A 13,316-nucleotide genomic window follows, 5' to 3' on the forward strand; every position below is an offset into this window, starting at 1 on the left:
GCTACATAGTCATTCAGATTAGTAAATTAATCAAGACTACTAGTAATGCGTCTTTTTCCCATGTGACTTGTAGTCTAGATGCATAAGATCAGTTCTTTAGTAAAATTAATATATCTGTAAACTAGTTTTTCTCATGAAGTTTAGGGTGGAGCTTAAGCATAGTTCTCTAATAATTCCCAAGGAGATTTGCTCTTCTGATGTTTAGTTCATGATTATATAAATGTTTCCCCCATTTTTCCCTTCTTAATAGTGTATATAAGATTACTTCCTAGGCCAGAGAAAAAGAGCCAAGAGGATCAAAATCTTGTGTTTACATCTCTTTGAAGAAGCTTTCCTTTGACAACTTTGTCTTGAATTGGTAGGTTGAATGATTAATGTTAATATACTGAAACTTCTGTATAGTAACCATGTAATTGTTTTTATAGAGATTTGGTAACTAAAATAAAAAGATATACTTTTTCCAAAAAAGGACTGAATATGATTTTACCTCCCCAAGTCTCAGTTGACTCACCTGTCTATTCCAATTCTACTTCAATGACCCTATGATTTTATGGAGAATAAATCATTCTTAGCTAGTACCTAAGTGACTCTTCTTGGATACAATAGAATCAGGAGAGAGATCTAAGGTATTTAGTATTCATTTTCCTGATCCAGGTAGAAAGTTTCTCTTCAATTCTGCAAATACTTACTAGACTCATTCTATATTCTTGATACTATCCCTGGCAGTGGCTATCCAAAGAACAAAAATTATAGAAACCAAACATTAAAAGAGTTAACAATTTAATAGGGCAGGGTAGTTGAATGGTTACTATTTTTATTGGGTTTTAGTTTGCCAAGAATTTGTAAAACTCTTGTAGTGTAATGCAATATTTATTTATTATTTTCCAAATTCTGAAATGTATTAATAACAATTATTATTCTCCCCATTTTTAGATTCAGAAAGTAGAAAACAGTTATATTGAATTATTGAATCATATTGAATTGGAAAACAGTTATATTGACCATAATCACTCAAATGTTAGGAGTACCAAAGGCAGTATTTGATTCTTTTTTCTTATTGTGGTCTCCCTACTCCAACATGCTGCTTCTCATGTGCACAAAAAAGGTGCACAAATAGAGAGCATGCAGTATGATAATGGGAATATGCAGGAGAGAAAAAATGTAAGGAGAGAGAAATCACTTTCAGTTGTGTGAATTAAGACAGTCTGTGCAAGTGGCAATGGCACTGATTCCAAAAGGCATCAATGACAAATGAGTAAGATCCAGCCTTAGATACTAATGTGAGCAAATACTCAGAAGCAAGAAAGGAAAAATGAAATCAATACAGAGATAATTGTCTCTTTTAGCTACAACATAGAATACATGAATGTTTTTTCTTGCCATGCTTCAAAACTTGCAACTTATTATACTTGTAATATGAAAAACTAGATGGCATCTGACCATCAAATGACCTGCCTAGTCCTATTATTTGGGAAGATTATTTTGACAAATGTGTGATGGCTGAATTGGAGGAGGAAATGAGCAAACTTACAAGTCTAATTAAATATCCCATTGTCATTTCTTTAAATTAACAAACGTTTTTAAAAAGAGGATGGTGTTGAGGATCTGAATTAAGGTTGGAGCTGATTGGAGAAATAATGAAAGTAAGGCTGAAAAGGTGAAGAACAGTGAAGGAGAATAAAAATTAATGCAAAATTTTTCATTCTGGGTAACGAGGGATATGGTGTGGGGGAAGAAAATAGAGGAATAGTCATATATATGGACTTTACTATGTTTCAGGCACTTTAGAAATAAGATCTTATTTGATTCTCACAACAATCCTAAAATGTAAGTGATGTTATTATGCTCAATGAATAGTTAAAGATCTTGAAACAACTAGAGGCAAAGTGATTTGCCCATGGTAACACAACTAATAAAGGTCCAAGACTAGCTTTGAACACACTTCTTCCAGACTCCATGCCCAACTCTCATTACACTGTATTATCTAGTTGCCTATTTATGACTAATAAAAGTAGAGATGTTTAGTGTAGTATATTTCAAGCATAGAAGATAATGTTAACAAAAATACAGTGGAAAACCTCTTCAGGATGAGATTAGGAAATAGAGAATTATTTTTCTATATGCTATGGACAATCACCTTGCCCTTTTCCTATAATCTAGAATTTAGACTTTGTATAGGAAGAACCTTTGTTGTTTTTCATCTTTACAATGTCACAGCCTAGTTTTGAAGGTAGTTACTAATGTATTTTTACTTGATTTGAAATTTCTCACCTTGAATAAAATGGGTGATAGAAATCAATCTTTGGCATGCCTTTGAACAAGTTGTATTTCAGATGAGCTGGTAGACTAATAGATAGGAACTAAACTACCACCAAGAGAAACCATAAAAGAAAAATTTCCTATCTATATGAGGGGGTCCAAATTATGAAAGCTTTTCTTTGTAATTAAATGCTCTATTATTAGTTTGAATCCAGACTTAACATGTAAAGTCCAGTCAATACAAAGAGAACACTATTCTCTTTGCTAGGAACACTTAATACTCTGATTCTCATTTAAGTGTTGTAGTTTTCCTTTATAATATTTCAAAACTTTTTCTGTCTGGTGTGTTACCTTAAAATATTGACTATCTCTCATTCTATCTAGTCATTTAGAAATTCCTGTTGGTTCCAACATTCTGACATGCTTCCTCTTCTCCAATCACACAACTACCTAATAATTCAGACGTGTATCATTTTTATCTTGATAAATATTTGTCTAAAGTAATTGAATTTTATGTGTATAAGCAAGATGGAATCACCTGCCAGCATCGAGAGGGAAAAAGGAAGAGAGTGAGGAAGATGTTTCATCATATAACTTAGGAAAACTTGTGTGGAAATATGTTATTACATGTAATTGGCTAAATATATATATATATAAATATAATTTTTAAAATTTAAAGTAATAAAATTTTATTATTTCATTAGTCTTCTACTATGTCATTGAAATTAATCATTCACTTATCAACTAGTAGACAATTCTGGGAGAGAGAGATTTTTCAGAGAGAAATGTGGACTTAAGCCCAGGGTAAATATAGTGGGTTAATATTTATATCTAATATACATCTTAATAAAGCAGATAACTCACATATTATACATAAAACATTTATTCCCTTTATAATAGAAAACTACTGAAGTGTGTTGAGCCAAGAAGTGACTTTGTCACTCTTCCTATTCTTAGAGAGCTCATTGTGCTTTATATTGGAAGCTTGATTGTAAGTGGGAATGATTAATTTCAATGACATTGTAGGGGACTACTAAAATAATCTAATTCAATTACTTTCAATTCAGTTCAACAAATGCTTATCAAGGTGAAATCTGCTAAGTCTGAATCGTTAGGTAGCCGTTTGAATGGAGAGGAGATAGGTGTAAGAGCTATTAGAAAGTTAGAACTAAGAAGAATTTGTAAATCATTGGATTGGATGAGAGGTAGTCAATGATTTGGGATAATATACCAGACAAAAAAGTTTTAGAATATTATAAAGGAAAACTTCAGTATTTAAATGAGACTACAAGGGATTATTTGGTGTTTCTAATGGAGAGAATAATATATTCTTTGCATTGATTAGGCTTCACATATCAAGTCTAAATTCAAACTAAGAACAGCTAAAGCATGTAAGTAGGACAAGATGCAGTGATGATTGGGAACTACTCATTAGGTCAGGATATTTTTCTTTTTTGTATACTCCTAAGGATAGTTTAATTCTGATCAGACAGAGTTTATTAAGTGCATAGTGAACTTTCTAGTGGTCTGATTTTTTAAATTCTCCAAATCACTCTGGTTATTCCTGTCCATAAAATGCTGGTTCCCATTGGTCAGTTCAACAAAATCTATCCAATGGTTTGTCATGGTTGTTGTTTTAATTGTATTAATTCTGATAGAACCCTATCCTCACCCAGCACTTATTCTCATTAGACTCAGAAACTTGCTATATGCCTGTCACACTAATGTCCTAGTGATGTTTTTAGTCATTCATTTAATGATTAGTTTTTTATGATTATTCTCTCTGTCCTTTCTATGATTATTGAGAGTGTTTCTGAGGAAATACATTGGTTGATTTGAAATTGCTTTCCCAAAAGTTTTTCAAAGAAGTTTTAGTCTTCACCATTAACTGTTTTTAATGAGTAATATTCTCTCCTTTGCCACCATCTGAAGAATACTCATCTGAAATTGTGGCTCCTTTCAGATTGTCTTCCCTACACAAAACATCTGGATAATTGAAGAATATCAACTGGATGGAGATGAATAACTCTATGGTAAATGAATTCATTTTGTTGGGACTCACCAATTCTTGGGAACTTGGGATTTTCTTTTTTGTGATCTTCTTTCTGGCCTATACATTAATCTTGACTGGGAACTTTCTCATTATACTCATGGTGATTATTGACTCCCATTTGCATTCAACCCCTATGTACTTCCTCCTGGCCAACCTCTCTCTTTTGGACATGTCTCTTTCCACTCTTACTGTCCCTAAAATGATCATAGACTTCTTCAGAGAAAGGAAAACAATCTCTCTGTGGGGCTGCATGACACAGATGTTTCTGGCTCATCTCTTTGGAGGTGGTGAGATGACTCTTCTCATAGTTATGGCTGTTGACAGATATGTTGCAATATGCAAGCCCCTCCACTATACAACTATCATGAACCATCGAATTCTGGTAAGAAGTGTGCTGCTCTCATGGACTGTTGGTTTTGTGCACACAATGAGTCAAATGGTCTTCATGGTAAATCTGCCCTTCTGTGGCCCTAATGTAATTGATGATGTTTTTTGTGACCTTCCCCTTGTCTTGAAACTAGCCTGCACTGACACCTATATCCTAGAATTGCTCGTGATTGCTGATAGTGGACTGTTTTCCCTGATCTCCTTCATTCTGTTGCTTGTCTCCTATACTGTAATATTAGTCACTGTTTGGCACCGCTCTGCTAGTGGACTCTCTAAGGCTCTGTCCACACTGACTGCGCATATCACAGTGGTAATTCTTTTCTTTGGACCAATCACCTTAATTTATGCTTGGCCAGTTAGTAGCTATACATTAGACAAATTTCTTTCAGTGTTTTATGCAATTATTACTCCCCTCCTTAATCCTATTATCTACAGCTTGAGAAATCGGGAAATGAAAGCAGCCATGATTAGACTGAGAAACAGGTATATCAGCTCCAAGCCAACTTTCTGAATGATATGATGATTATATTTCTTATTGTACTCAAGAGAATAACTCTCAGAATAACCAGCTAACATATTTATGCATATATGGACATAGACTTCATTAACAAAAATTAAAATTATTTGTCTAAATATTTCAATAATATCATAGAAAAGGTTTTTTGTATCTGTTTTGCCTACTTTTGTATACCTAAGAATCTTTTCTTAATTATGAAATGTAAAGATGGGATTGACTCTCCCTTTGCCTGCTTTTAAATTTAATCTACCAAAAAAGTTGATACCTCTTTTTAACAGTAAGTAGGGGAAAACCACAAGCCACTTGCTAAAGTGGGTAACAACTCAAAAGGACTGACAACCCCATGGGCAATGTTAAGCAAATTTAAAGACTGCAACTGGTCCCCATAAAGTGGAGGAAAAGACATAAAAAGGACTATAAATGATGATGAACTTCCTGTATAAGAGGTCTTCATCCCAAATTTTCACATTGAAGGAGCTTGGACTCGGACTGTGGCTCTTGGACTGCTTTTGGTAAGATTGCTCCTGGATCTTTTCCTTTTGATTTTCTTCTGATGAGTGAAAAGCTGACTTTCCTTTTCTGACTTCTGGAGAGCTTAGTTCCTGGAAAGGTCTCCCCTCCTGGAAGGAGGTCGAGTGGATTGAACCCTTGCTTAATTCAACAAGAATTCCTATGACTAAGGAGTTAGCAAGCCCAGAATGGGTTGAGCCAGAGACTAGAGCAACATTTAGGGTGATAAGCTAGACTGCTAGCTCTTCCCTCTCTTTCATTTATCCACTTTCATTCTCCAACTTTTTGTAAAGAAAAGCTGCTAAATGTCATTTTGACTTGGGCTGTATTAATTTTAAAATCAGCAACCACAGTATTATCTTTAAATTCTTATATGTTTAGTCCAACCATCAAATTTAATTCCTTACAGAAATCTTCATAATTCTAATTCAACCCAACTTTGGAATCATAAATTGTGTGACTACAGGAAAATATGTATAGAAAATCAGGGTTTGAACTTAATGATTTATAAAATTTCTCTCACTCTTTAGTCATCTTTGGTATCAGAGGAAACATACCTGCTTTTTATTTGATAATCCCTAGGGAGAAAGGCTTGAAAAGTAGAATGATTTTAACCTTTAGTGCAAAAATAGAGTTTACCAAATTCTCTATCAATGTCAAAAAAGATTTCAGGTTAATACCAAGGATGATTTTATGCCTTTCAAAGAGCAATTGGTTAATAACCATGCCACTAATTCATATTAAACAGTATAAGGCTGAGAATCCAGAGGGTATTTAAGCTTACTTACACAAAGGAAATAGATGGACCCCTATGAAAGTGATGCTTAAAAGAGGCTACATTGCACACAATTACAAAGTACCTATTTTCATGAAACACATACATATACATATGTGACTCTGAAAGATGCAGTAATACAAGGTAATTAAAAAATCTCTGGAGTAGGTTTTAGGCCATTTTATTTCTCCAGCTCATGATATCATTATTGTCAATTGAAAAGAGGAAAATTCAGACTAAAATATTCATTGAACATATGTGGAAAGCTAAATTTAAAAACCATCAATCAAAGAGTTTTATATTTTAAATATATTTACATACCTTTTGATTTTGTATTCCCAGATTTTTCTCTGTATCCTTCCCTCCATTCTTTTCCTAGAGATATATCACTTAAAACAAGGAATGCTTTTTAGAAGGAAGAAGAGGAAGAAAAGGGAGGAAAACACTGAAAAAAATATGATGCTATCTACAATACTCAATTCCTGTCCACTTCAACAAAACTGTCATGTGATGTGTCTTCTCATGTATTTTTCTTACAAGGTCAATCAATTTTATTTTTTAAATTTCAAAACCCTCAGTTTTTTTCCTTTGGTTGTTATTGTTACTTCCATTTTCATGGTTTTTGTCATTGTGGAATTATTTTCCTGGCTCTGTTTATTTCTCTTTGCACTCACTCCTAAAAATATTGGCAAGTTTCTATTTTTTCATTAAACTCATTTTTGTATATCAGTTATACCTATCCACCACAATTTGTTTAGTGAACCCCCAATAAGTTGGCATACTTTTTATGTTTCTTTTCTACAACATCACCAAAAGAAATACTGGTTGAAATATTTTGGAGTATGCATATATGGTCTATACATAAATATATATACCGCTAGCAAGGACATATGCCTAGCAAAGAATCTCTGGATTGGAGGGCAGGGACATATTGTTTCAATAATTCAGAAATATTTTCCATAATATTTGCACCAATACATATGTCTAACAACATATCAAGTTAAGTCAAAAAGTATTTATTAAGTAACAACTATTTAATAAGGTTTTGCTGTAATCACTACTAATGCAACGTAAGTTTAAAGCATAATGACTTGTTTGTTCAAAAATATTAGTGATGGGTTTTTTTCTGATGACTACAACTGGAAAATTATTGTTTTCTTGTTAACTGGGAAATTGATGAACAAGTTGTGGAATAAGGTTTTAATGGTCTATTATTGTATTATAAAGAATTATAAGCTTGATGAGTTCAGAAAACCCAGATATAACATCTGTGAATTCATGCAATGAAGTAAGCAAAACCAGAAAACACAGTAAACAGTAATAGCAATGTTATAACAAGGATCAACTGTGAAAGATAGGTTCTCTGATCAAAACAATGATCCAAGAAAATTTAAAAGGATTCAAAATAAAAACTGCTATCTCCTAAGAGAGAACTAATGAACTCTAAGTGCAGATTGAAGCATACTTTTTAAAACTTTTTTCTTATTTTTCTTGAATTTTTTGTTTGTATTTTCTTTTGCAATATGGCTAATATGGAATGTTATATATATTGTGTTATATATGACTATATATATATTGTATTAGATATGATTTCACATGTCAATGTCTGTGGGAGGGACTTGAGGAAGAAAAAAGAGTATCATCATTCATAAATATAATTCTGTTTTTTTCACTAGTTGGCCTCTGAGTTCTTGATCCAAATATATACTGTTATAAAGAATGAAGGGTCCTATAGGTCCTATAGTCCTCAGGGGCTATATGAATACTGGTGAAGTGGATGTATCTTTGTATTCTCCTTAGGTGCTGGTGATGGGGAAACACCAACCACAATCACCCTTGTGAGATGGTATAATTTCCTTTTTCAATAACAGTTGCCCAGAGAAGGACCCTGAAAGGTTAGGTGGATGGGTAACCCTTTCAAGTCCCACCTGGGGTTGGATCAATATTAATATTGGGCTCTGTTTAGCCTTCGATCACGTTATTCATCTGACTGCATTTGCTCCCTCCCCAAGGGTTGTGATATAAAGACCACTTAGGAAGGTACTTATTAAACACTTTATCTGGAAACTATAATAAGGGAAAGGATAATCAAGATAAGGATTGGGGATTGGAGACCCTGTCAATCTAATATCTATCATGTATAATCACTCAGGACTGGAGGCTATTGATTTAGTAAAGCTGGAGCTCTTGCTCTTCACAACCCCTCTGACTCAGCTTGGCCACTGCCAAACCACAGAAGTGTCTGCCCTTGATGCAGCTGTATTGGTAATTTTCTCTCAGCTTTCTTATTATCAGTGTTTTATGAAATGTTAGTCTTCATAGCCTTCAGGAAGTATTCAAATCCTACCACCCTCTTCTTCTTCAGACCTCCCTTCCTCCCTTCACCACCCAGGGACCCAGAGACCTAAAGATCTAGGGACCAAAGTCCAAAGTCAGAGAGAGAACCCCGTCTAGATGGCTATTAGGGGTATTTATACTCTCAGGCCGACTGACTTTTGCCCTTGGCTTACCACATCTGGGAACATTCCAATCTCTGCAAAGGCCTCCCCTGTCAATCAAGGTGAGACCAACATTTCTCAGGATTTGAATACAACAATACATAGGATCCTCTAGTCCCTTTCCCAACTCATTGATCTTGATTCAGTGAACAACAGGAAATCAATGCAATTGTGACAGACCCATGACTTTAGTCTTTAAAAGGAATTTGTGAGGGAAGACATCCTGTTCCTGATGTCAGAGAGAAATAGGTCAAGTAAAATTGGTCTTCACTTCTTCAGATCATGTTGCCTTTCAAGAGAAATATGAGCAGCAGGGAATCTCCACATGGTCTCTGGAGTTTTTTGGAGGCTGGAGGAATATTGGAATCCTGAGGATTTCCTAGAACTAGTGGAAGAGATTTTGGACTGAGCCTTCCTGGATCAAGCTCAAAAGGTACAGAATAGAGAAGATAGTGACCCATGAAAAAGAATCATATTCAGTATATTCCCTCCAAAGGCAGTGTGATCTGGAACCTGCAGGTTCAGAGAGGATGGCTTCGAGACTCTACAGAGCCTGAGCACTTTTTCCTTTCAGGGAACACCACTCCTTATTCCTCATCCACATGCACGCACCAGTACTAATTTCTTTGGTAATGGTAACATACAGGTTCCTGGGAATAGGACTTATTGGAAGGTATTTTGTTTGACTAAGAGACCAAATGTTACCCTCTTTTGAGGTCCCCATCTAGCAGTATACTATATCATTGGAAGACTGGAGAGATAAGGCTTATCAAAACATAATTACTGTCACTATTTATGATCCTGCTACAACTCCTTTGCATTTTCTGTTAGGTTAAATAAAGGCAGTCCTATATTCAGGATGTTGATTTTACAGTTTGTATTGGAAAGGAGGAGTCTTTCCCTTTTTGTTATATAGAAAGCTAAAGATGAAGCAAATTCTGACACTTTTTGATAATAAACTGGAAAAGGGAGAAGCTAAATAAAATTACCATGTTTCTAATGGAATTGCTAGAGAGATGTAAGCCAGATAGACTACTTTTACTCACAAAAATCTTGAGATTGAAACCTACCTATATAAAACTGGATCTTTAGTACTAGGTAACCAGTTATAGGAATAAAACTCTGGCAACTGTGTATATTATAAATTGAACAAGAAAAAACTTAAAGGTAAAACAAAAGATAGAAAAATGATATGATGTTCCAGTAGATCAAGTTCTGAATGAGAGTTATAATAGTGTGACTAGAGAGGAGGGAATAAAGGCTACAGTGTCCTTGAACAAAACCCATTTTTGAGAGAGTATATGGGAGAAGAATTAATCAAAAAATGATTCCAAGATCTGGAGCATGAGTGGCAAGGATAGTGGTGGTGTTCTTCACAGAAACAGGGAAGTGCTGAAAAGGGGTTCAATAGAGCTCTATGTGCATATGTTAAAGGACATCCATTTCATAATACATTAAACATTTTTAATGCTTTTCATCTTTATTAATGTCTGCTCCTGGATGTCCTTCCTCTTGCATGTGTTACATGGAAGAACCTTTTCTCTGGAGTAAGTGCAGATGAGTAATATTTTTGTTCCTTTGGTGAAATTCACCTGTACCTTTAAGGAAGCATTAACAAGTTTTTTCTCCTTTTGAAGCCCAGGGAAAACCAGTCTAGTTATTTAACAATTCCCATGGAGAATTGCTCTTCTGCTATCTATGCTTGTTATGATTTTAAATCATTTCACATATTTTTCTCCTTCTTGAGAAATATATATAAATGTATATATATATGTATATATATACACACTCTCTGGGTTCATGAGAAAATTTTCTGTTTATAATCTTAATATGTCTCATTAAGATACTGTTCCTTGATGCTCTTCATCTAGATGGCCTTCCTCTAAAGCTGGTAGGTATAATGACCAATATCAATATACTGTTATTCCAATATTATAGACATCTAATAGAAGGATGCCTACATAGATTTGTGAATAGAGATAGATGGGTGAGTGCAGTGATTATGAAGATAATGCCCTTCTCATATAATGCCTGAAAGACTAGTCTAAGTATGTATGAGAACCAAAAGACCCTAAGTTTTGTCCACCGTCTTAATATTTAAAATTGTAATTTTTGATTAAATAAGAATTTTTTTTGGGAGGCAGCTGGGTGGCTCAGTGTATTGAGAGCCAGGCCTAGAGATAGGAGATCCTAGGTGCAAATCTTGTCTTGGACACTTCCTAGCTTTGTGACCCTGGACAAGTCATTTAAAGTCCATTACCTAGCCCTTATCTCTTTTTTGCCTTGGAACCAATACAGAGTATTGATTCTAAAACAGAAGTTAAGGGTTTAAAAAATAAATAAATTACACTTTTATAAAGTGCTTCTGATATTCTTGGCAATGGGAATATAAAGACAAAAGTGATTGATTCTGTCCGTAATAAGGCTATGGTTTGCTTGGACCATAGGTATAACAATATACACTAGAAATAAAAGTAGTAATTGACATTTGCATTGAGTTTTTAAGTTTAAAAGAAACCTTACAGTGTTTCATTTGATCATCCCAACAATGAGTTTTCCATCCCAAACTCCTTTTAAAGATTGAAGTCTTGGGTCTTTCACATTTTAATTCCCTTTTAATCATTGAATCATCATCAATGAGTTTGCAAAGGGATCAGAGGATCAGAGGTGTATATCCAGAATCAAGTAATCAGAACCCAGCTAGTGAAAAAGAAATCTGTTTTAAAGGTAACCAAACTGAGACCTAGAGATGTTAAGTTATTTTTCCAGGATCATAAAGCTAATAACCAGAAAAAGGATGGAATCCAGGTCTTACCTGAATGCAAGTTGAACACTATACAATGAAACTGTTTATTTACACAAATAAATATAAAAGCTTTTAGAAGGTAAAATGACATGAAAGACCAAGTAAAGGACAGTAAAAAGTGAGGAAGAAGAAATAACTTTCAGTTGGATGGATCAGGGAAGGCTTTCTGAGTAAAACAGTGACTTTAGTAAAAATGAACAAAAAGAAAGATATTGACAGGCACTATCAACAACTGTATTACTAGCATCTGGGACATTCTCATGCAAATGTGAAGAGGAGAGAGAAGTAATAGTAAGCAAATTCAGTAAAAAGATAATTCTTCATTTTGAGTGCAACATCATGTATGTAAAAGGCCTTCCTTGTGGAAAACTTTTTTTTTCATTTATTCTGCTCAAAATTGAAGCAAATGAAAAGGTTGAACTGTTAAGGTCTATTACAAGCAGCATGAAAATTATTTTGGCAGCTATGTTAAAAATGGATGAGAGATAAGAGAGCCTGGAAATAATGAGAGCAATTGGGAAATTATTTTAAACATCTTGTTTATTTCATTTTAGTTCAGTTCCATTTAAAAAGCATATTAAGGAAAAAACTGAAGAGAATTTGAATACAGTAGAATAACTATAAGAGTAGAAAGAGAGGGACTAATTCATAGGATGCTGCGGAAGTTGAATGAAAATGACAGCAACTAGTTTGATTTGGGGAGCGATTGAGGAAGGAGAGAAAAGATAAAAAATATTAAAGTTTTCTATTTTGAATTATTGAGAAGTTGATACCAGCAATTAAAAAAAACCCTATATAGAAATTTAGAAGAGGAGCAAGTTTAGAGGGCAAGGTTATAAAGAGTTTATAGTTAATATGAGGGATGGTCTCTGTAAATGTATAGAGATCAAAGTACAGGATGAAATTAGGAACTGGAGTATATACATTTTGAATGTATTCTACATTTCAACCTTCTTATTTCCTTTTATCTCATTATTAGATTGTAGGCTCTTTGAAGACAGGGTTTTTTTTCTGTTTCTAATTCCTATATCCCAAGTGCCTATATCTAATTCCTATATCCCGTAGTACCTAGAATATTCCTATTGCTTAATGAGTATGTGTTGAATGGAGTGTTCACTCTGATGAACAAGGGGACACAAAATGACTAAAACTGATCATTGGGCATATTGTCTGTAGGTAAAGCATCCAGGTAAAAATGTTCAGATAGCTCTTAAAAATGTAGTTCAGGGAAGAGCTTGAATAATAGTAATTTAAAATTAGAATTTATCTGGATAACTTTGATAATAAAGTATAAAAAGTGAATGAGATCATCAAGGAAACAAATAATACAGAAAATAGAATCTTGATTGTTATCTTAGAGAGCTATCAATTTTTAAGAGGGAAATAAATGAATAAAGTCAGCAATGCAAATGACATTTGTCTGTTGGATCCCAGAGAAAGTAGTGTTATGGAATCCATGGCAATATCAAAACAAAGAGAAGTTATCAGTTGCGAATACTACAGAAAAATCA

General features: G+C 34.0%; 1 protein-coding gene across 1 annotated transcript; it reads left to right on the forward strand.

Moving 5' to 3' along the window:
* The first annotated feature begins 4,271 nt into the window (after positions 1–4,271).
* LOC123236058 (olfactory receptor 4K13-like) lies at positions 4,272–5,210 on the forward strand. The gene has a single exon (XM_044662320.1). It carries the CDS (start codon positions 4,272–4,274, stop codon positions 5,208–5,210), a length of 939 nt encoding a protein of 312 aa, XP_044518255.1.
* Positions 5,211–13,316: the final 8,106 nt, after the last annotated feature.

Source organism: Gracilinanus agilis, chromosome 2, assembly GCF_016433145.1.
Source record: "Gracilinanus agilis isolate LMUSP501 chromosome 2, AgileGrace, whole genome shotgun sequence".
In the NCBI taxonomy this organism is placed as follows: Eukaryota; Metazoa; Chordata; class Mammalia; order Didelphimorphia; family Didelphidae; genus Gracilinanus; species Gracilinanus agilis.